The sequence below is a fragment of the Marmota monax genome, unplaced genomic scaffold (assembly GCF_021218885.2).
Source record: "Marmota monax isolate L192 unplaced genomic scaffold, Marmota_monax_Labrador192_F-V1.1 WCK01_AAM20220418_F8-fsc00120, whole genome shotgun sequence".
NCBI lineage: Eukaryota > Metazoa > Chordata > Mammalia > Rodentia > Sciuridae > Marmota > Marmota monax.
Window position 1 is genome coordinate 4,804,152 of NW_026694424.1, and position 25,113 is coordinate 4,829,264.

At 41.5% G+C, this 25,113-nt stretch overlaps 1 protein-coding gene across 2 annotated transcripts in view; it reads right to left on the reverse strand.

The window, feature by feature from the left end:
• Nucleotides 1–23,601, reverse strand: part of Otulinl (OTU deubiquitinase with linear linkage specificity like) — a 29,007-nt gene extending 5,406 nt beyond the window's left edge. Inside the window, exons 1-5 of one of the 2 annotated variants that reach the window (XM_046468304.2) lie at nt 23,460–23,601; nt 5,419–5,578; nt 5,300–5,331; nt 4,574–4,767; nt 3,367–3,516 (exon numbers count right to left, since the gene is read on the reverse strand). In XM_046468304.2, coding sequence (XP_046324260.1) covers nt 3,367–3,516; nt 4,574–4,767; nt 5,300–5,331; nt 5,419–5,578; nt 23,460–23,523 — 600 coding nt within the window. In that variant the 5' untranslated portion in view covers nt 23,524–23,601. The remainder of the gene's footprint in view (nt 1–3,366; nt 3,517–4,573; nt 4,768–5,299; nt 5,332–5,418; nt 5,579–23,459) is intronic. The other variant, XM_046468305.2, reaches the window with a different exon arrangement.
• Between the last annotated feature and the right edge of the window lie 1,512 nt (nt 23,602–25,113).

The window sequence follows — 25,113 nt, forward strand, 5'->3', positions numbered from 1 at the left end:
GGGAGAAAGAGAAAGAGAAGGAGAGAGATACCTAGGTATCTAGATAGGTGCCTATATAGATACCTAGACAGCTAGATCTCTACATCACATGCTTCATGTTTCTTTGCTTCTCCATCCTAGATTAGGCATACCACATTCAAAATAAAAATTCATGTTGTTCATTAAGAATGTACTGCCATACATTTCTGGTAGAAATAGATAAAGCAATCATGAAATTCATATGGAAAAACAAAAGACCCAGAATAGCAAAAGCAATTCTAAGCAGGAAGTGTGAATCGGGAGGTATAGCGATACCAGACTTCAAACTGTACTACAGAGCAATAGTAACAAAAACAGCATGGTACTGGTACCAAAACAGGCAGGTGGACCAATGGTACAGAATAGAGGACACAGAGACCAATCCACAAAATTACAACTTTCTTATATTTGATAAAGGCGCTAAAAGCATGCAATGGAGAAAGGATAGCATCTTCAACAAATGGTGCTGGGAAAACTGGAAATCCATATGCAACAAAATGAAACTGAACCCCTTTCTCTCGCCATGCACAAAAGTTAATTCAAAATGGATCAAGGCGCTAGATATCAAATCAGAGACTCTGCACCTGATAGAAGAAAAAGTTGGTTCCGACCTACACATTGTGGGGTCGGGCTCCAAATTCCTTAATAGGACGCCCATAGCCCAAGAGTTAAATACAAGAATAAACACATGGGACTTACTTAAACTAAAAAGTTTTTGCTCAGCAAGAGAAACAATAAGAGAGATAAATAGGGAACCTACATCCTGGGAACAAATTTTTACTCTTCACGCTTCAGATAGAGCCCTAATATCCAGAATTTACAAAGAACTCAAAAAATTAAACAATAAGATAACAAACAACCCTATCAACAAATGGGCCAAGGACCTGAACAGACACTTCTCAGAGGAGGACATACAATCAATCAACAAGTACATGAAAAAATGCTCACCATCTCTAGCAGTCAGAGAAATGCAAATCAAAACCACCCTAAGATACCATCTCACTCCAGTAAGATTGGCAGCCATTATGAAGTCAAGCAACAATAAGTGCTAGCGAGGATGGGGGAAAAGGGTACACTTGTACATTGCCGGTGGGACTGCAAACTGGTGCGGCCAATATGGAAAGCAGTATGGAGATTCCTAGGAAAGCTGGGAATGGAACCACCATTTGACCCAGCTATCGCCCTTCTCGGTCTATTCCCTGAGGACCTTAAAAGAGCATACTATAGGGATACTGCCACATCAATGATCATAGCAGCACAATTCACAATAGCTAGACTTTGGAATCAACCTAGATGCCCTTCAATAGATGAATGGATTAAAAAAATGTGGCATTTATACACAATGGAGTATTACGCAGCACTAAAAATGACAAAATCATGGATTTTGCAGGGAAATGGATGGCATTAGAGCAGATTATGCTAAGTGAAGCTAGCCAATCCTTAAAAAACAAATGCCAAATGTCTTCTTTGATATAAAGAGAGCAACTAAGATCAGAACAGGGAAGAAGAGCATGAGGAAAAGATTAACATTAAACAGAGACGAGTGGGGGGAGAGAAAGGGAGAGAGAAGGGAAACTATGGAAATGGAAGGAGACCCTCATTGTTACACAAAATTACATATAAGAGTTTGTGAGGGGAAAGGGGAAAAAAAAAACAAGGGAGAGAATTAAACAACAGCAGATGGGGTAGAGAGGGAAGATGAGAGGGAAGGGGAGGGGGGATAGTAGGGGATAGGAAAGGTAGCAGAATACAACAGTCACTAATATGGTATTATGTAAAAATGTGGATGTGTAACCGATGTGATTCTGCAACTTGTATTTGGGGTAAAAAAATGGGAGTTCATAACCCACTTGAATCAAATGTATGGAAGATGATATGTCATGAGCTTTGTAATGTTTTGAACAACCAATAAAAAAAAAGAAACTTAAAAAAAAAACTGTAAACAATTCAAATACCAACAGATAAATAAACACTCTGTGGAATGTCAAAAAAAAAAAAAGAATGTACTGCCATAATCCATTAAGAAAACAATAAAACAAGCCACAGAATAGGAGAAAATATCTGCAAATCACACACCTCAAAAAGTGTGTCTTCTCATAAAATATAAAGAATTCTCAAAACTCAACAATAAGAAAATAAACAACCCAAATAAAAATGACCCAAAGATTTAAATAGACAAGATGATTTTCGGAGATGATAATATGAACAGCAATTAGGGACATTAAAAGATGCCCACTATCACTACTACTCACTAGGAAATGCAAACTAAAAGTACAATGATACCAGTACATATCTATTAGAATGACTAAACCAACCAAACAAACAAAAATCTCACAATACCAAATGCTGGTGAAAATGTGGAGCAACTGGAACTCATGCAGAGCTGGTGGGAGTGAAAAATAACCAAGTCGCTTTGGAAAATAGTTTCACAATTTCTTATAAACTTAAACATATACTTACCAAACCACCTTGCAATCTAATTCCTAGATGCTTGCCCAAGGAAATATAAACTAATATTCATAAAGATCTGTATAAGAAGATTTAAAATAGCTTTAATCATTGTTGTCAAGCACTGGAAACAACCCAGATGTCTTCCAATAGGTGAATGGATAAACTGTGTAACATTCACTAAGAAGGAGCACCACTCCACAATGACAAGAGAGGAACCACAAATTTACAGAACAACATGGATGAACTACAGATGCATTTTGCTAAGGGAAAGAAGTCAGATTCAAAACACGCATACTAATGGCTCCAATCACATGACATGCTGGAAAAGACAAAATTATAAGGACAGAAAACAGATTAAGGTTGCCAGGTGCTAGAGTGGGAAAGAAAAGTGACTTCAAAGGTATACAAGAGAATCTGTGGGGTGGTGACCACACACTACATGCATTTGTTAAAACTCATTTAACTGCAGAGTAAAAAAGTGAATTTTACTAGATCACCTTACTTATGAGGGACAAATTCTCTCAAGAAAAGAAGAGGGTATTGAAAACAAATGAACAGGAGTTGGGGTTGTATCTCAGTGGTAGAGCACTTGCCTAGCACATGTGAGGCACTGGGTTCAATCTTCAGCACCACATAAAAATAAATAAATAAATAAAATGAAGGTATTGTGACCATCTACCAAAAAAAAAAAAAAAAACAGATGAACAAAATTGAGTATGACTAGCTTTCTGAGACAGTTAATTTTCAAACTGACTTAGAGGATTAGATTAAATGGCCTTTCAAATTTCCTTCAATATCATGATGCTCTGAGTACAAAGCCACGCTGAGAAGACTAGGAGCTTCTGAGTTGTGGTTACTGTCCACATAACATTCCCAGGTCCCCAGTTAAAGACATACCTTAACAATATCTTTTTCTTTCATCCAGGATGGAAAAGAGAGGCCTTGGCTAAATATCTGAAATAACACTGATCTTAGAGCATCATAGTTATCTCTCTTTACTTGTCGAACACATTTAATATGGTGTCTCCAAAAGAGCTCCTCATAAGCCTATTAGCACAGAAAGAAAAATGTTTCATTAATTACACTGGATAACAGAATGAAGAAAGTGAATTTAGCTGGCTACAGTGGGCCACACCTATAATCTCTGAGACTCAGGAGGCTGAGATGGGATGATCACAAGTTTGAAGCCAGCCACCAAAACTTAGAAAGACCCTGTCTCAAAATAAAAAATAAAGCCAGGCATAGTGGCAACACCTATAATCCCAGTAGCTCAGGAGACTAAGACAGGAGGATTTTGAGTTCAAAGCCAGCCTCAGCAACAGCAAGGAACTAAGCAACTCAGTGAGACTCTGTCTCTAAATAAAATATAAAATAGGGCTGTGGATATGACTCAGTGGTTGAGTGCCCTTGAGTTCAATCCCTGGTACCAAAAAAATAAAAATAAACAATAAAAAAGGACTGAAGATGTAGCTCAATGGTAAAGTGCCCTCTGGTTCAATATCAAGTACCAAAAAGAAAAAAGAGAAAAACAGTGAATTCAGTGGACATACTGAGAAAGTATTATTTTCAGTGAGATATTCCTCCCAGTTAAAGTGGACAGCAGAAACAATGATAAAATTCTGATTACGACTGCATGTAATTTGATTTTAAAATGACACTCATGTGTTAGGGTCTGTTCTAGATGACAAATCCTGGAAGTCTATGGCAGGTCATTTTGGGCAAATCTAATCACAAAACTACTGCATGCTTTTAAGATCATGCTAAATGTACTTTAAATGTACCCCTCCTTTTGCTTTTGCTGGTGACAAGATTGGACAGCATTGTTGGGAATATTTGCCAAGATTAATTCAATGGAAAATTCTAAAACTCCTCAAAATATTGATGTCAGGATACTTGATTCCTTCAAGAAGACCCTCTGTTGCACATGAAAATGTTTAGTAGGTGGGAAAGGAGAGACCTGAGAATGGAACAATGCTCAAGGGTTTTCTGACATTACAACCTGGTTTACCTAACTCCTTAAAGGCACAGATTTTTAGGTTAAAGACCTAATGCCAACATCTAGTATCTGTGTGGCTTCTGAATTAGAGTCACAATTGTTACTTGCATTCCACTGGTATTGGTTGATCTCTGGATTCAGTAAAGCAGAATGGAATATTTCCTGATTTTGACAGTCTATGTCTTCCATAACCTCTGTAAACAGACAAACCTTCCTCATCAGTTTGGCACGGGGTGTTTCTCCTTTCCATTCTCTTGCACAATAACTGAGTAAATCAACTTCTGCCTCCACACTGAGGTTCCCTGGACCAAATCAAAATAAAAGGCAGTTAATTTTTTTTTTTTTTTAGGGAATCCAGCTACAGGGTGTAGAAAGAGGTGCACAACAGTGGTTTAAAGTGAATATCTTAAATTTGTCCCCTCAAAAAGTGACTTTTGCTTTAACAATTATTTAATGGAATATAATACACATGTAAGAAAGCAAACAGATCTAGACTTATATCTGAAATGTCACTAGAAGCATTAGACTTTAGGTTTTCTTTAGCAAATAACTATCCTCACATTCTTTTGTCCTGAGGAGCTGAGATTCCCACACATTCCTCCCACAATGGGATCCCTGTGTTACCAAGTCCTCAAAATCATCATTCCTAAGAGATGAGTTTTTAGCTACACTCTGAGGTCTATGCTAGCATGCCAACACACAGGTCCTTAAGTGGTGACAAATTTAAATAACACATAAATATACTTCATGAAAAGGCAGTTAATTTTCCCATTCCCCTCCCTTTATGAGCCTTCTCTGCACCTTAAAAAATAAAAATCTGCATAAAATATTTACTTTTGAATTTTCTCTGGAGATATCCAATCCACCTGAAAAATAAAAGGAAATAATAATGTCAAAATTATGCTTCAGATAGTGAAATATTTTTGAAATTTAAATATGACACAATGACCTACCATTTCAGCCAGTGCTCTAAATATAAATGCAGCCTTCTGAAATAGCAGAGGGTGGCCACCAACAGTGAAACTGCCAACATCACAGAGCCCTTTGCTATTCTCCAGGCAGTATCTAGGACCTGGCTTGTAACTAGTGTCCAGGAGTGAACTTGGTCACTTTCTACAATTAAAAAAAAAAAGTACATCACAATTAAACATCAGCTTTAAGGAAAACACACACATTTACACACACAGTAATTTTGCTGCAAAGTGTCTATCCTCAATTTAAATAACTATTTTTATTTAAAAATTCAATCCAAAAATTAAAGAAACATCTAGTTCTCTCATAATCAGTGTCATATATAAGAACATATTTGTTGGGCTGTGGATGTGGCTCAAGTGGTTGCGCGCTCGCCTGGCATGTGCCGGGTGCTGGGTTTGATCCTCGGTACCACATAAAAATAAAATAAAGATGTTGTGTCCACCGAAAACTAAAAATAAATATTAAAAAATTCTCTCTCTCTCTCTCTCTCTCTTTAAAAAAAAGAACATATTCGTTGCACAAAATTAAAGAAGGAAATTGAGCATTAAGAGCATGGATTTTACAATTTCTAACTCAAAACTTGCTTAGCCATGTTACAATTTTACTTAGCCATATGACTACAGCAACCTAACCCATCCTATCCTAATTTACTTGATTATAAATGAGGGTGAAAATACTGGCCCTGCTGGGGAACAGTGAAATGAAATATTTAAGCACCAGCACAATGCTTGACAAAGACTTGGCTCTTGTTGAGTAGCTGAATTCATAAACAATTTTAGGAATTCAGTTCAGCACCAGGTGCACTGCAGTCAATCAATCCAGTTGGCCTTTTGGGATCCATGTCTGCCTAATGCTATATTTTTTAATCATTATGGGTTATAATATATGGCATCACCTTAGTAACACAAAATAGCAGGAATACAGACATCATTTCCAGAAAGTGAACCTTGTACAATAAGAGCCATGAAATGGCTCCAAATATGCTGCTTGTGACATAACACTACAATTTCTGATTTGACAAGGGGCAAAACAGGCCTAGAGACTCAAATGGTACACATGCAACATTTTGCTGTGTTCAATATTGAAGATTCCTAGTTATATTTGTGTGAGCATGTAAAATTCTGAGTGTGGATGAGAAAGAAGTCATCTGAATAAGGGCCAAACCTCCTGGGGTTTGTTGCAAAATAATTTCCTCCACAGTACACAATTTAGTAAAATTCCAGTGATCAACTATAGTGAAACACTTGTCAATATGGAATCTACAATTCTGGCATTTTTGATCATCTGGACATTTGATATACATTTGTACTCTCAATAAATAATTTACCAGCAAATGAAAAACTATATATTTCTAGTTACTTAAAATGACTTTTTCAAATAAGTACCTATTTAGAAGAGTTAATTAGCTTTTCAAATCATTGTTATATTTACTACCAGCTAGAAATTTAGTCAAACATTTTGTTTAAAAACATAAGGCTGTACTGCCTTTACATCTATAATTTAGATTTTTATTAACTGAGACAGTCTTCTAAACTTTGAAAATTCTAACACATACAAACACTTTTAGTAAATCCTTAAATCTATGGAGAACTAGAATTGTGTCTATGTAATCATAATTCTTCAACTGCAGCTGTAAATATCTCTTAAGTGGAACATTCACATAACTTATTTTCTCACTATAAAGCCAGGCACTTTTCCTGTCAATGTCACTTTCCCAGTGAATGCACAGTACTCTAGCAGAGACTGTCCTATATGGAAGTTGCGGCCTTACTGACAAATGTCTGGATTGTTTCCCACTTCTCACTTTTACAAACAATGCTGTGGCAAACATTCTTTTCAACAGTCCTTGAGGAGTTGTGTTTGCTTTTTTTAATTTTTTAATATAATTTCAAGAAGAGGAAATGCCAGGTCAAAGGGTGTGCACATTGTTGGCTTTCACAGAAGCTGCCTTCAAAAACAACTCTGCCAATTACCAGCACTCCCACCACATGTATGAAAGCACCACTCCCCCTAGGCCTCATTAGAATTTCTTATTCAGGCTGTGTTTCTGTAAACTCATGAGATTGGGATTCTCCTGTGTGTTCTCACCATTCACATTTCTTCTTCCCTAAAGGGCCTTTTTAGAGCAACTGCCATTAGCCACAGAGTAGCGCTCCTGAGTGTGTGGACATGGAGGGCTTGCAGCCATGAAGGGATTGGCTGCTGTCTCGGATATGGGCATGTACTCTCATTTGTCACAGACCATGTGACCTGCTGCATTCATTCAAGTACCACCTAACTCCTCAGGGCACATCCCCTAAACATAGGTCTCTCCTGCAGCTACCCAGGCCTCCATGGGGACCTACCATAGATGATGGCTCTCCCTGCTTGCACCCAATGCTTGCTTTCAATGTCTCTCTCTCTCTCTCTCTCTCTCTCTCTCTCTCTCTCTCTCACACACACACACACACACACACACACACATTTCCCAACCCTTCACCCTTATCCTCAAAATAAACCCTACCTACATACCCAGGAAAGAAATATGTGAGATGATCAACTTACCAGAAAACAACCCTAGAATATAAGCCTGTACTTTGGGTATACACAAAATATGTGTGTATATTTCGTATATGCACATATATACAAAAATGTATATTCTCATATTTTTTTGGTCAAATAACTCAAGTCAAGAAAGGCCAGAGAAGGTAGCCATGGGAATACTGGTATGGGTATCAGGGAACTATCTGGAGGTCGCAGGAAGGGGACTTTGCAGTCATGGGTGAGTGGGCCATGGCCATTATAATCACGAATAGGATCTGAACAAGCTGTGTGCTAATGTTACCAGGAATGGAGCTTCTAAGGAGAGGAAGAGCCATGTTTTAGCAAGAAAAAGTGTAACTTCACTAATAATTAAAATGGTTACAATTTAAACTGCTATGTGTCAGCCCTGTGCTAAGCATTTTACAGAGATTATCCAATATTCCTATGAACCATGCTGTGCATCTTACAGTAAGGAGGACTTGGAGTCTGATACAATGGTTACCAAGTTGGTCCTGCTCACAGAAGCATGAGACAAACAACTTCCTCTCCCTCCATTTTAATCTCTAAACCCAGGAATTTAGATAGTACATAACAGAGCATGGTATATAGGGAGTGTTCAATGCAGGGTAACTCTCTTTTTCTTAATTTGTTCTAATTAGTTATATATGACAGTAGAATGCATTTTGACACATCATACATAAATGGAGTATAACTTCTCATTCTTCTGGTTGTACAAAATGTAGAATTACACTCATTGTGCAATCATATATGCACACAGAGTATGTCTGATTCATTCTACTATCATTCCTACCCCCATACCCCCTTCCCTCCCTTTACTCCCTTCTACCTAATCCAAAGTACCCCAATTCCTCCCTAGCCGCCACAGGTTGACTCTTGTAACCATCACTGCATCACAATGCAGGGGGCACAGAGTACCTGCCTTTCAGAACCGCATTAGGGCTCAAAGGAGACATCAGGCAAAGTGCTTAGCTCAACATCTCTCACATTATTAAGTACCTAATAAGCACTAATTATTATTTTTACTTATTACCTGAATCACCTTTATTTTACAGGAAAGAAAAGTGTTAGGGAAAAAAAGATTGAATAATTGCCTAGAAGACTCAGCCAGTAAGTGGTGGAACTAGACTCCAAAGACAGGACAGATGCAATGTGAGAAGCTACCTGCTTTAGACTTTGCTGTACTATGAATTATGGAGCTGAGTAAATCTTCAAGTCAAGTTTGCTACAGCAAAGAGAATTAAGACTCTTTAAAAGAAAATTTTAAAGTTTTTAAAAATTCATAAAAGAGAAAGAAACATCCTACAGACATCTTGCAAAACAGTATCTTGATAACAATTCAGGTGATCTCCTGAGTGGAATCTCATTTTTCCAAATACAGCTGAGAGAGAGAGTAACATTTTGGACATCAGAAGGTTCAGACAGTCCCCTTTTCTGCTAAGGAGAATTCTGCTGTCACTAGCCCAGCTACCTAAACCCTGACCCAGGAGAAGTGCACACCCATCTGAGAGGGTCCCTGTGCTTGATGAAGTACAAAGAGAGGGAAAGTCCCACCTCTGCATGTTCAGTCATCCTAGGTAATGGAAAGAACAAAAGGGAGTGTGGGTAGAGCAAGTCTGGGCAAAGAAGAATCTCTACAAAGTGTAGGTTGCAAGAGGAGGCAGAAAAGAGAGATGTTGCCAGGAATTATAGATTGATATTATTAGTGTCTATCAAGAGACACAGAAAAATGAAATTCCTTTTTAATCCTTTTGGGCTGAACCACTTGGGTGGTAGCTGAAACACATCTACATATAAATAAGTCTAAAATATAATGAATGTGTTTCTGTTTCAGTGAAAACAGCTTAACCACATCTTATGCATCCCCTAGCCACCAGCATCAAAGCATGCCAAGACCCCAAAGCAAATAATCAGAAGAATCAATGCTTTGGTAGTTAAGGTGTGCCTGAGGAATTATACCAGGACCTCCTAAAAGCAACAGTGTGACTATCTCAAACTAAAACCCAATCTCTGATCACTCCAACTATAAGATCATTGAGTAGAACTTTAAGAAGGCACTGCTTTTTGTGGTAAAATTCTACCTGACTTTTTTCAATTTGCCACAACATAACACAGTTGAAGTGATCCAAACATTACAACAGGAAACCAGTTAAAAGAAAAAAAGAACTAAACCCTGAAAACAAAACTAAAAGATGCTGAAGAGCCAAAAAAGAAGTGATCAGCAGTTCTACCCATGGCTGTGGGCTCCCAGTGGCGTGGATGTCACAGTCTTGCTCAGGGAAACTCAGCAGCACTGGATTTTCCTCAGAAACTCCCAAGGCTGCTCCAGCCCAGGACTGCTAATTCTTTACTCTCTACTTCCTCATAGGCTGCCACAGTCTTCAACCTCATCTACTTCCCCTTCCAATCCAATTCATGGCCCAACATGCAGTACAATGGAGCTTCCTCCCTACATATGTCAACACATCAACTGCTTCCAGCCCAGTGACTTCCTCCTAAGTGGGCCAGGAAGGAGGACACCAAACCTGAGCAAGAAGGGTGGAAAAGGCAACTTCATATAGATGTTAGAGGTAGCAGAGGAAATAAAGAGACAGACATACAGTAAAATCTCCTTGTTTAAAATTTTTCAGGTAAAAACACTATATTTAATAAAAGATATTGCTATCTGCTTCAATGCCATAATATAGTTAGGAGAGGGAAAAACCCTCCTAATGTTTGAAATGGTGAGGTCAAAAGACTTTCTGTAACTTTTATATTTCAGTAATCAATTCTGTTCAATTAAGAAGGGCAGTCCTTCCACTCATTAAAGTATTAAACCAACAACTACAAGATCAATATCTATGAGGAAGACAACCACCAAGCGGAAGGTTTTTATCTTCACTGTTGTGACCAGTAAGGCATTCAACTCTAGCCTGCCATGTGACCTACTCAAGCTGTGAGCACAATCTTCAGAGATGGTGCACATCTCACTCAGGGCTCTTACAGTACAGCAGGAAACTGCTCCCTGCCTGACACAGACAGGATCTTGTTTGTATGCTTTTAATAACATATAGGTCAGAGTTGTCTTCATTTTACCGGGCACACCTTGTAGGAGTGCTAAAGACCACCCATTATTTTAAAGGTAAGTTTAATTTTCTAATTGTGTGTGGGGTTTTTAAGGCCCACCCAATGATAAAAATTCAAAAGTTGCAGGTGAGGCACGTTACTATCAAAGTGTGAGTTGTCATTCCTTCTCGGTGAAATTCAAGACCACTTTATCCAACCATGCAGGCCTCCCTGGCTGTGGAGAGACAACTGATTTTATAGAATGTGCAAAAAATTCAGTTTTAGGGGCTGGGGTTGTGGCTCAGTGGTAGAGCGCTTGCCTAGCACAAGTGAGGCACTGGATTCAATCCTCAGCACCACATAAAAATAAATAAAGGTATGTGTTCATCTACAACACAAAATATTAAAAAAAAAAAAAAAAAAAAAAAAAACCTCTTTTTCATTCTGCCATTTTCAGGTTTCAGGGCCAGAGAAATCACTTAGCCTGTATGATAAGAAGTCACCCCAATGGCCAACAACATGGTATAAAACAGAATTGAAACAAAATTAAATGAAAAAAGCACTATTCAAATGTACCTATTTATTTGTCTAGGTTCCTGCTACAGTCTTCCCACCATCTGTCCTCCAACCAGTACTTTGGTACTGTCAGCGGGGAACTCCCTTTGGGGGAGGAGTCCATTTCCTTTTCCAGAATATTTCTCTTTATTGATCAAAATCTACCTTTATTCTAGGGACACAGATTAAGTTGATGCTACATTTATGAACAAAATAGACTGGACTCTGACATGGACCTTTCTCAAGGAAAAACAGCCTCACTAAAGTGACCTCCAGGGAAATGAATGCAGTTTGACAAGCGACATAGGGGGGGACCTGACCTAGGTCAGTTTAAAGAAGGATTCCCTAGAACACGAGGCTGGGCTGAGCTCTGAGGATGGACAGGAGCCTGCAAGGCAAGGAAAGCAAAGGCAGGCTACAGCTGCCAGGCCTTGATGAGCAGGCCTGTGGGTCCCAGTCAGGATGCTGACGCTTCACTGATGAGACGTAAATACCCGTTTTTCTGTGAAAGGACAGTGTGATCGAAACTGTAAGCACAACCTGAATCATTATTGCTTGGAGTTATGAAGAACAAGTCTGATTCCTTTTCCATAGGAAAACCTCTTAGATCTTTCACAGAATGACAGGCTGCTTTGGGATGATGAAGCTGGAATTCTGTTGGATTTCCAAGGTTTGATTCCAACCAGCCCCTTGGGCAGACCTGATCCTCCCCCAATGCACCCTCTGCTCTTCGTCCACACTACAGGTGTGTTCCTCTTATTCATGTCTGTTTCCCGATGAGCCCACAAACACCTTTAAGGCAAATGTTCAATCTTTAAACTTTTTTGAACTCTATAAAAGCAAGAGTTTTATCACAGTTTTGGAGATTTATGGTTAGGAAAAAAAAAAACCTAATGTTTAAAATGGTGAGGTCAAAAGACTTTCTATAACTTTTATATTTCAGATATTAATTCTGTTCAATTAAGAAGGGCAATCCTTCCACTCAATAAAGTATTAAAACAACTGCAAGATCAATGAGGAAGAGAACCAACAAGGAGAAGGTACCAGCACTGGTTCAACAACAGTGCCTCCCCTGGAGGAAGGCAGGAGCTTGTGCAAGAGGAAGAGCTCACATTCTAGACAAGAAACCAGAGAGAATCTTAAATCATGGTGGATCTGGGCATCTGATGAGCTGTCACATGCAAGCTTTATTTTTGAAGTGAACACACTGAAGTCCAGAGAAAACAAATAGAAGTTTGAACTTGAACCCATGTTCTGACTGAAGGGCAGTGCTCTCTAACTACCAACATTGCTACTTTCCCTTGATATTCCTTTTCCAAGAATTAAAACAATTGAGAACACAACCTTGAAGATCTATAATTTCCGCTCTGCAATTTTTTATTTTCTAGGTTAGATGCTGTTTATTCAACCAATTCCCTTACATTATATGATTTGGAGATCTCTTCATTGTCCTGGTCACTTTTGTCTGAACTCATTTTTTTTCTTCAAATTTTTTTGTTTTTTGTAGCTGTAGATGGACAGAATGCCTTTATTTTATTTGTTATGTGGTGCTAAGGATCAAACTCAGTGTCTTACATGTGCTAGGTAAGCACTGTGCCACTGAGCAACCCCCTAGCCCCTCATTTCATTCTTAAAGTAAGGCCCTGGGTGGAAACAAAGGTAACCATTATCACAGTAGTAGATCAGGGGTCGGCAGGTTTTCTGTAAAGAGTCAGTCATATAGTCTCTATCCAACCATTCAACTCTGCCCTTACAGCAGGGAAGCAGCCAAGACAATACAGTGTGGAGCTACATTACACACCCCCAAACACCTTCATTAATGGAGACTGAAATCTGAATTTCCTTTATTACTGTGTCAGAAAATGGTATTCCTCTTTGGATTTTCTTCTCATCCATTTAAAAATATAAGACACATTCTTAGGTCAGAGGCCATATAAAAACAAACATCAGGCCAGATTTGGCCTATTAACTTGCTAAATCCAGTTCTAGATGACACATTCAAATTGCTGTAGTCTGGGATTAGTATTACACAGCAGCAAACCAAAAAACAAGAGGCTATCCACTCACATTATGCTTGCTGTCAACCTAAATCCCTTTGGGGCTGGGCTGGAGTCCCATCTTCTGAAGGGGAAACAGGGATCAGAGCTTTTACCCCATCGTCCTCAAGCTTCCCAGTATAAGGACTTTCCTGGAGGTCAGGTAGTGGCCTCTGCATCCCCTCCCTTTCTCATTTCACTCCTTCCTAAGGGTCAGAGACCTATGTGACTGGCAGGTCTAGAACAATATCCTGGGACTGCTCAGCTCTGTCCCTTCTCTCCTCCCTGAACCTACCTGTGAAAACAGAATGCTGGGGCCTGTTCTCTCCTTGGGAGGGAGGCCTGGCATTCCAGGGGTGAGTTCAGCTTAAGTATGCCTAGCAAGCCTGTCTGGCCACAGGACCAAGATGTGTGGATTCTCTCTCATTGAGCTGACTCATCAAAATTTGTTTAATCGCCAACTCCTGTGCCAACCTTTCCTCAGCACACGGGAAGGGAAGCAAGTGTTATCCAGATCACATGTGTAAGATCTGTGAGTCTAAAGACTCAGGTAGGGCCTGGCATCTATCCCTAGACAGGCTCACTGCTTTGACTTGCAAGGGCTTTTGTGGCATCCTCTCACACAAATCTGATCTTTAACATTAGACTTCTACGTTCTAACACAAATAATTTATGAACATGTTGACAAAAGCTACATGTCACTTTTGTCCTGGTAGTAATTTGCACATTAATTAGAATCATTAGGATGCTGTTCCTAATAGTTACTAATCCTTCTAATTGGACTGTTTTCCCTAATTCTATTTTCTACTTTATTGTGGTTTGGTATTTTTATTTTTTTAACGAATTTTTTTAGTTGTAGATGGACACAATACCTTTATTTATTTATTTTTGTGGTGCTGAGGATCAAACTCAGTGCCTCCCATGTGCAAGGCAAACACTCTACTACTGAGCTACAAATCCAGCCCCTGGCATTTTTCTTAAACATTCAATGAATGTGTCACCTCCTATCTAAAAAATCTTTCCATTGCTTTTATTTATTTTTAATTAATTTATTTTTTAATTTAATTTTTTTTTTGTTTGTTTTTTTGTGTGTGTGTGTGGTGCTGGGGATTGTCCCAGGGCCTCGTGCATGAAAGGCAAGCACTCTATCAACTGAGCTATATCCCCAGCCCTCCACAGCTTTTCTTATTTGTAGGAAAGACCCACATCCTGGCAGCCAATCAAGTGAACTAAAGGGCCGCTAGACAAGATATGAGAAGGGTAAAGAATGGTACATCATCTATCATACCATTCGAGCCAGAAGTCTCGGGAGTTAGCTCTTCTGTGACCAATACCAATGCCACTTGGTGCTACAAACCAAGCTTTACCCTGAAACCCCTCACAAAATACTCTCTGGGACCAATGGAGCAGTTGAGATCTGCCCCCACAGGAGTTCAGTGTGATGTTTCTGTTGGTACTACACATAGAAGCCTCCCTGGCCACCTCCCACGTTTATACCTCTCTGTCCTCTCATGGACCCATCTACCTCTAGGCAGACCTACAGATCTGCTTACCTAAAAAGAAACCAGTGAACATTAAAAAATAAACTCACTGGGGCTGGGGTTGTGGCTCAGTGGTAGAGCTCTTGCCTAGCATGTGTGAGGCCCTGGGTTCGATTCTCAGCACCTCATATAAATAAATAAGTAAATAAAATAAAGATTCATCAACAACTAATAAAAATATTTTTTTAAAAAACTCACTGAACATTACAGAGCACTGTTACTCAAAGTTTGTGGAGCAGCTCATCAACATCACCTCAGGACGTTTTAGAAATACAGATTCTCAGGCCCCTCTGTAGGCAAATCTGCATTCTATCAGGATCCTAGGTGATCTGCATGCACACTGATGTCTGAGAGACACTGTGATGGGACAGAGAATCCCACTGGCTTCCCCCTGAGTTTTCTGATTTATTAAAGGGCTAGGCCCAGGCATCTGTCTCTTAAGTTCCCAGGTGATTTCAATGTATTACCAGTGATGAGAAACTGTTATAGGGAAAGCAAGGGCTTCCCCTATCCCTGACCTTTTCTGTTATCTTAAATATATCATCAGATGCCAATTAATTTCCAAAGGTATCCTTAGAAGAAATCAAACCAGGTAAAGAAAAATCTATCTCACTTGTCAAGTAACCCAACTACAATGAAGTGCTACTTCTGTTTTGTGCCCATTTCCCTTTGCCCATGCGAGGGGCTACTTTTACTCATCAACAGTTTCCTCTGGCAAGGAGCTATGCCTATCTAAGATGGAACTTTCCTGAAAGTAGTTATGAAGAAAGAAACCTGATCTCTTAAGTGGCCTCCAAGGAGTGTGGCCGATTCACCCTGGTTTGCCTAGGACCCTCCCAGTTTTAGCACTGAGAGTCCCACAGCCCAGGAACATCCTCAGTACCAGATAAGCCTGGAAAGTGTCACCCATCCCCACCCCCCTTCAGTCTGATGCCTCCCTCCCTCTTGCTCCACCTTCAGTGCCCCCCAGAGCTCACTCTCACCTCCCACAAGGCTTTGTCTGTGTTATTCCCTCGGTTGGGAACATTATTCCTTCCACTCATGGTCTAGTTCACTCCTCCTCCCGCTCTCAGTGCAAATATCACTTCTCTGAACCATCGCCAAACCCCCTGGCTTGAGCAAATCCCTATTTTCCTCTTTCCTAGCACACACTGTTCTTCTTCAGCACTTGTCTCAATTTACACAATTATGTGTGTGTTTGATTAGTGACTGTCTCCCTCCATAGACAGCAATGTCTTAAGGACTGGAATTGTGTCTGGTTTCTCTCTGCTTTCTCCATGCCTAGGCACAGAGAAGACAGTTAATAAATGTTACTTGAATGAGTGGAATGAATCCATGTAGTCAGGATCCAATCCTCGTGTCTCTGTGGCAGACACCGTCAGCTTGCACCAGGGTCTGTTCTCTCCTCCTTCTATACAGAAAAAAACTCTGAATTTCAGTCAGGCACAGGGCTACTGAGAATAAAGGGTCATTCCATCCTCCTTGGATGCTACATATGGCTATGGGAGTAAATTCTGGCCAAGAAGTAGGTATGTAATTTTCAGAAGTGCTCCTCAAGAGGGGCAAATCCCTCACCTTTGCTCCTCCCTGCTAGCTGGACTGTAAGCATGATGACTGATGCTCCAGCAGCCATCCTGGACCAAAAAGTGACTATGGGCATAGAGGCTGTAGAAGAAGCCTGGGCCCCTGACACCATGGAACCTGTCCCAGCCCTGGGGACCTCTGAGCTCTGATGTGAGAAAAATAAACTTATTCTCTCATTGGAGGTTATTCTGTCATTCCACCATACCTGAGCTTCTATGTTGGTGGTCCATTCCAGTTTTTAATGTGCACGTCAGAAATAGTGAACCACCAGAGTGTTTTCTCTTCCCTTAATTACACCACATAAACACAAAGCAGGAAGTGAGAATGTGAAGTGGCCACCTAGTAGGATGGTTTCAAGGTAGTGGAATGAGGAGGGAACTCAAGGTCTAGACCTAGGGAGCTGAGTGACTCTGGACGTTAGCTTCCTCCACTATGAGAAAACATAAGGAGGCCAGGCCATTAGCCACCACCTCCTTTACTTCTCTACAGGTCTCTTTATTTTAATATGCTTCAGAGTTATGTCGGAGAATAGTCACGTTGGAGCACATGGCACAGGACTTTGAATAACTGTGAGAAAAAACTGATGTTCAAACTAAACTCAAAACATTACTTGAAGCTAGCAACCAGGAAAGATGGCCTACACACAGACAAAAGATACATAAGAGCTTGACAAATACCTGCAAATATTCTGGCCCTTAGTGGTTGAAGATGGTTCTAAAGAGCTATTAAACGTATTGGCCTGAAAACATACAAAGTGACCAGTTTCTAAAAGGAAGCAAGAGGAAAAGAAGAAAAAGAAGGTTGGGAAGATGGGAGGGAGGGTGAGGGAGAGGGCAAACTGAACCTCCATGTTACAAGCTCCAAATTTTGAATGAATGAATCAGTGAGGTATATATGGAGAAAACATTGGAACAGGAAAACATGAAGACAAGCACAGCCTATGCGAGTCCTCTATTGTGACGATGAGCTAAGAACCCCAAATTTAGTTGAACAGATATTTTAAAAACAAAATGAATGAACAGACCATGGAAAACTAATCAAGTACATTCTCTCTTCAAGTGATTTTTATCTTCAGATTTCAGAGGAATTCATATGCCCAAGTCTTATTCGTCCAGGGTACAAATCAACATTTACATTAATAAGTCTACTATGTTTCCATTTCAAGCAGACAAGTGGAGGACCAATCTACTCCTCATCTACAAACTGAATTCTAAGTTCATTCTGCAAATGCCAAGTAAAATGCCAAACAGCTAATCTTGTCACTGACATCAGTGCTTCTAGCACTTCATATCTAGATGGGGGCTGCGTATCTAGTTCAGTCTGCACTGGAACTAGCTCGTCATCTCTTCCACTTCCCCTTTCCTGTCAGCCGTCCTGCTCACATAGCACCCCATCCAAGGGGTGATTTGGATGCATTTGGTTTTCCTTTAATTTTAGACAGTTAATACCAAGTTGATGCCTTGTGACATATCAAAAAACAGCCCAGCCCCAATGTACTAGACATTATTCTAACACCCAGGGGGGTCGAGTCTCTCATTACCAAGCCAGAAGGAAGTTAGTTCACTTTTCTTCAACTTGGGAGACTAAGTGCTGTAAGGTAGACCCTATACCCTGGCTTAGAAGAAAAACACAAACTATTCAAAGCCCTCCAAAGAACTGCCACCACCAGCTCCAAACCATGTCCATGCCTGTGCTATTTGAGAACTAGTTTGCAACCACTGAGACTGTCCCCAGCCTAGAGAGGACAGGAACTTATCTCCGTCATGATGGGAACAAGAGGGTGGGATGCTTCTTTCTTTTAACAGTCAACCCTCAACTTTGAATGAGATTCTACTTCTCCCTGAATTGGGGAGGCTCTCTTGAGAAACTGACTTCCAATTACAGATTACTCCCTCTGATAGACTAACACTAGCATCTGTTAAAAACCAGTAACTGAGCAAAAGGAGACAGAACTAATGAGGTATTTTAAATTACTATGTGTATTCATCCAACAATTCCACAGACTCAGTGTCACAGTTACAAGGTTGAAGCAACAACAAAAGATATGCTATAAAATTCTGAATTTGGAGATTTATCAAGCACAGCATTTTTATGTGCTACAGTTGCTGATATTTTTATTTCCTAGGAACCAGCAACAGCACTAACAGACAATAGTTCATGGTCTCCTAGAAATGAACATAAACATTTTATCATCATCATAATTTAAACATGACACCACCTGTCCATTCTGGCTCCAATAAATGGGAAAGGTAAAAAATGGAGTATGACTAGAACAAAAAAGGTTATTGGAAAAGTGAGAACACAAACAAAAACTTCTTTGTTGAATTCTTGTGAAGAAACATTTAAATGTTCTTCCATTAAATTAATTACAAATCAAATCAATGTGCATGAGACCTCAATTCTGAAAACGGACTGTCCTACTAAGTAACAACATTCATCAAACAACACAGGAGAGAAAGGAAGGATTTGCTGGTCAAACGTACTAACTAGCGCAATGACGCCTCTAAAAGTTAAGCAGAGACTTTAGTAGTTACGTACAGGAATCACAAGAATACAGTAAGCTTTACCTGGCAATGAGAACTTTTTCATAATCTCCCTTCTCCTATACTTCAAGCCTGTGAGAGTTACCTCAAACAACAATGGTATGAAAGTGATAACCCAACTTTTATTCAGAGCATCTTAAATGTGCAGAAGTAACTTTGGGAATTATGGAGTGCTCTCAGGTGGAAACCAGAACTGTTTCAGGAGACAGAAGCAGGCAGGTGGTTGGTTAAAGATCTGTCATCAGTGGAGGCCCAGACCAGGGGTCTGAACCCTGGCCACGACTTATAAGCTGGAAACCCTGAGTTCCTTCCACAACAGTTCTGAGTGTCATGGAGTGATGGTTACAAAGATTAGATAAGATTATCAATGATCAGTGTCTCTGTGCTCAGTACCATAAAGAAAACGCAAATGCCCACTGTTACTGCAACAGGGACAAGCACTGTGTGCAAAAGGCTGGTGTTTAGAGAGGTGCTCATGCCACCTCAGGGAGCCAGAGAAAGCTTCCCTGATGAACCTAAGTCTATCTTGGGTTCTAAACCAGGTAAAAGGTCTTTTCAAGTTAAGAAATGTACCAATCAAGAACTTCTACCTAGAAAGACACATGGTACTCAAAAGATACATTTTATTTGATATTTATTCAACTCACAGAAATGTAAGACTAGACATATAAAAGTAGGACAAATGGGTAGCAAAAAAAAAAAATCAACTAGAAACCCTTTGATTTAAGCAGTCCATGTATGAGTGTGCATGTGCACATGAGTATGTTTAATTAGCATTTTTCCCTTCAAAGCACTTTTTAAAGAAGGAAGATACTCCCCTTTGGGTCACAACTAGAACAGAGGAGAATCACAGCACGTCTGTTCACTCCTCTGTGGCACACATTGACCACTGGTAACATACTCCCCCCCTCCCCCTGCCCCACATACACACACTCATTGTGCAGCTCCTTGAGAGCAAAGGCCTTCCTGGCACTTGTTCGAGGACAAGCTCCCAATTCTCTGCACACCTTTGGCAGCCCAAGTTGAAGTAGAAGTGTGTGTGCCCCACACTCCCTCCTCATGCCCAGCTGACTGCTTGGTCAATAACTTCCCATTTGCCTACTCTTCCTATGAACACAGAAGTGCTCATCAGGTAAACTCACCTGCCTGCCTAGCGACTACCTGTGATTACCCATGGGAACAGGCCAGAGACTGCTTATGGTGGGCCAGAAACATCTGCTTCATAAAGTCAGTCATCCTTGAAGGACTCTGGAATAAGGGAACCCATGATAATGAGGAACAGACCTTTTAACTGGCAGAAAAGCTTAGAAAGGAGGTAAGTAACCTTGTACAAGTTTGTGCATAACTCAGGTTTTTTTTTTTTTTTTCTTTTTTTGGAACTGGGGATTTAACCCAGGGGCACTTTTCCACTGAGTTTTACCCCAGCTGGGTTTTGGTTTTGTTTGTTTGTTTTTTGAGATAGGGTCTTGTTAAACTGCTTAGGGCAGAAGTTGCTGAGGCTAGCCTTGATCTTGCAATCCTCCTGTCTCAGCCTTCCAAGTCACTGGGATTTCAGTCATGCTCCAGCATATCTCGGTTTCTTAAAATGGGGATAACAAAGTAGCAATCACATAATACAAGGAAATGACAATAATTATAACAGCAGCAGCTAACACTAGAATGCTTACTATGGGTCAAGAACAATCAGAACAATTTCACATGAAATAAGTGAACTAAAACATAAGCACTAAAAAAATTAGCCATTATTACCTTTATTTTAAAACAATTTATCATTAGGCCCTTGTACCCAACCAAAATCTCACCTAGAACAAAAATAAAACTAACAAAAAGCAGAGCTGTTCTGAATACAGGTGGAATGGGGGAACCGGGTAGATGAGTCCTGCATTCCATCCAAGGCATTCATGTCTCTAAACCCCAACCTCTAAGGACCATCAAGGAGTCTAGTAGTTCCTTATAAAGTGTTTGAAAACATGACCACTGCCACTAAGAGGAACAGTGGTGGAAAGAACAATAGCAAGGTCTGAACCACTCAGGACAGTTAATGACCCTGAAGCAAGAAGACTGAGGATGGAGTGTGGGGTGCTCACATTCCCTCCTCAAACACACAGGTCTGCCAAGGGTGCTGAGAACAATAAGTTTATTCCAGAATCTACCACCTTCCTGACAGCTGATGGTATCTTCTCTGAGCTTTGAGGCATTGCACTAACCGACCTCTTATTTGTCTAATATTATGACAGTGCCTTCCCAGTAATATGGTACACAAATGTTAGTCCATGGTTCTTAATATCAAAACACTTTTTAACAAGAATAAGAATGACAACCAATGAACCTCTTTCTATCTCTACTTGCTCTGTGGGTTTTCTTTTGTGTTTTTGTTTTCTGTTTTGTTTTTTTTATTGTCATGTGTTATTTGGTATCACTTGCTGTTATCTTAAAAGCTAATCTATACTTCTCTCACACAAAAATGTTTAGGGGTAGATTAAAAAAAAAAGCTATCTCCATCCTAGCTCGAGCAATAGATGTTAAAACTGTTGGGTTTTTGGTTTTTTTTTTTTTTTTTTTGCCAGTGTCCCAGCAAAGAAGATAAATTATACTTCCAAGTCCTCAGAGAGCACTTAGGGAGGAAAAAAATCCCATAATCTGATCCTTGAATCACACTGCTTTAGAGAAGTTTCCCATGATCTAATCCTTCAATCACATTCTTCCTCTGCTCCACACTAACTGCAGACCCCCTGTGCTGATGCAAAGGAAAGACTCTCTTCCTAAGCTTACCGCACTGGGACACCTTAAACTTGGTGCAAAGAAAAGAAAAATTCTTGGCAATTATGTTAAGCCCAGAGTAGGCATTTTTCCACCTCCCAAACAGCTTTTTCCAGCTGTGCCCCTACCCGCACTTCCAAAGTTTCTTTCTCTGCCAAACTAAGGCAGGAGAAGGGAAGAAAATAACATAATAAAAAGTTCAAATGAATACACCCACAGGAAATATTTGGCTAATTCTATAATAACCCAAGGTGCAGAAAGGTTAAAAAATGAGTTCATTCTCCAAACTTTGGAAAGTGGGAAGTAAATCAATCACAGAATTCTAGACTGGGAGGATTATGGATCAGCTAGCTCAACACTCTCATTTTATGGATGAGGACATGAAAGTCCTCAGTGGTCGTGTGACTTCTACCCAGACACTTTTGATCAAAATGATGTCTAGACTTCATGTCCTGATTCCCAGAAAGGTGCTGTTTCCACTACAACCAACAGCTGACTGTGTGAATTAAAAGCTCCTGCTGGGACTAAACAGCAATTAATAAGGATACCAGCACCTGCCAACTTGCCATAAACGCTGCAGTACCTGAAACCCAGACTGTGAACGAGCAGGCTCCCCAAATTCACTAGTGAGCTCATACTCCTGGCACGGCCTCCAGGAAAATAAAGAAACGGGGCCCATTCAAACCGAGAAGCAGCACTGACCATCTTCCCTGGAGTTGGCAATCAAATAGAGGTCACAGCTGAGGGACGGGATGGAAGGTGCTCTCCACCTCTGGTCTTGAGAGCCGGCAGGATCCAGCTACCAAACCAGAGGGGGAGTCGCAGTCACAGGGACCAGACCTGCAGGCGCGACCTGCTGCTATACTGCATTGCTGCTCTGGTTCTTGATGATTTTTTTTAACCCGAGTTTTCTCGGTTGTTTAGCAAGTCTTGACTGCTGCGAAGGTGTGGGCCACATCCTCTGCCAGAAAGGCGCGAAACCAGGCGACTTCCCTCCCACAACAACCGAGTGCTCAGAGAGGACCCGGGCCCGGGGTCCAGGCGCCCCGGGGCTGCTCCCGTGGGGCTCGGTCCCCGCCGCTACGGGCCCCCTCCCAGCAGTGACGCTGTCTGTCTCCTTCCAGGAGCCCGCCATCCCCTCCTGGGCAGGCGACCCCACCCCTCGGCCCGAGGGGTCCGCTCCTCACTCGCACGCGAGCCGGCTCCGACGGCCGCCGCCGCCCGCGGGTGGGGTGCCCGCGACCGCACCGTGGCGCCTGCCCTCCCCGCGGGGCCGGGGCTCGCGCAGGCTCCAGGGCTGCCGGGACCTCCACCTCTAGGGCGGCGCCAGGTCGGCGGAGGCTGCCCGGACCCCGCCCGGCCCGACGGCCCCGCCCGCGCCGCGCCCCCCCGCCCCGCCAGGCCCGGCGCCCACCTGCGGCGGGGGCGCGAACCCGCGCCCGCTCCCGCACCCGCGAGGGGTTTCTCGGCGCTGCCATGCCGGCCGCGCGCTGCCGACCGTCGCGCGGCGTCGGCCCGTGGGTCCGTCAGACACGGGGCCGCCCACGGGCGCCCGGGCTCGGTCCCCGCCGCCAGCGGCGCGAGAGGCGGGGGGCGGTGACGGCCGTCTGCGCTCCCGCCCTGGTCACTGACTGACGCGCCGGGGTACCAATCAGAGGCCGAGGAGCGGGCTGGGGGCGGGGCCTCCGCGCGCCGTCGGGGTCTCAGGCCTGGGCTGCGCAGGGGCGTCTAATGCTCTGCGATGGGTCGGGAGGCTCCTTGCGGCGTCCAGGCGAGGTTCTCGAGGCTGCTCTTGGGGTAGCACTCTGGCAGTTTCACAGGAATGCATCCTATGGTCTCCCTGGCACTTTATTTCAAAAGTCCATGGAGTGGGAAGCAAGTAAACCCCGGGGTGGGGGAGGGCGGCTGATGGGGTAGAGGGACCAGGGAAAATAGCGAGTGAGTCCCTTTCCTTCGCCCGTGTATTAAAGCTTGTCAGCCGCGGCCCTCCCGAGACTGGCATCCAGATGTAGCTGCCTGCACAGGGATGTTCCACTAGATAGGCAAATCTAAGCGGAAAGAAAATAGAAAATAGTTTTCTTTATTTTCTTTCCCCTTGGGTCAGCAGACCAGGCTTAAGCTTACTTAGGACTCACAGTTTACTTTAGGAGCAGAGTAAGTAAGTTGTTGACCAAACTGGTCCCTCTTATTAAATGGTTTATGGAAAGGAAAAAAATATGGGAGTAGCAAGCAGTAAAAATAAACCATGCAACAATAAAAAGACACAAGGCTTTTTGCTCCTGATTTCCTAATCCAATGGACCCTTTTTTCAAAAGAAAAAGGAAGAAAATGAAAATTCTGATAAGCCCAACCCTTTTCTCCAAAATATGCAATTCCCAGAGACAAACAGATTTGCATGTGAAATGTCCTGGCGGGTTTCCGAAAGAAAAATTCCATAACTAAAGAAAGATGTGGAAAACAGTCTGGAAGTTTATGTGGCTTCGGTATCCTTGAGGCAACATCTAAAAGTAACTGAATCTTTTTTCTCCTTGAGTCTCAGAACAAATTATTAGAGGATCATAAATCTTAGGTAATTCCCGTAAAATCCACATTGGAGCAAAATCAGTTGACATAATGCCAGACATTTAGGACAGAAGATATCAGACCGTGTGCATAGACATGCCCTTTACATGTACTATTTCATTAGTCCTCACACTCTCCCATGAGGTAGGTACTGTCACAGAAGAGGAAACTGAGTCCCATTAAGTAATAGTGCAGTTTGAATGAGGTGTCACTTCTCAACCATCCAACCATTCTGCCACCATGATTTACAGAAGATAATAAAAATGTTCCCAAACTCTGCAGTTTGTTTACCGGGGGAAAAAAAACAAAAACAAAGTACTTTTTAATCCAAATCAGATATTTAACTTTGAGGGGTAGTTCTCTACAGCCACAAGCCATCACTTGTGTGTACAGAGCAATGTTACTTGTACCAAATAAATGACTTAAAATTGTTGAGCCTAATTAAACCAAAACAAGGTTATGAGCAGTGGCAAGGACAAATTGTCCATTCTAGAAACTAAAAATAC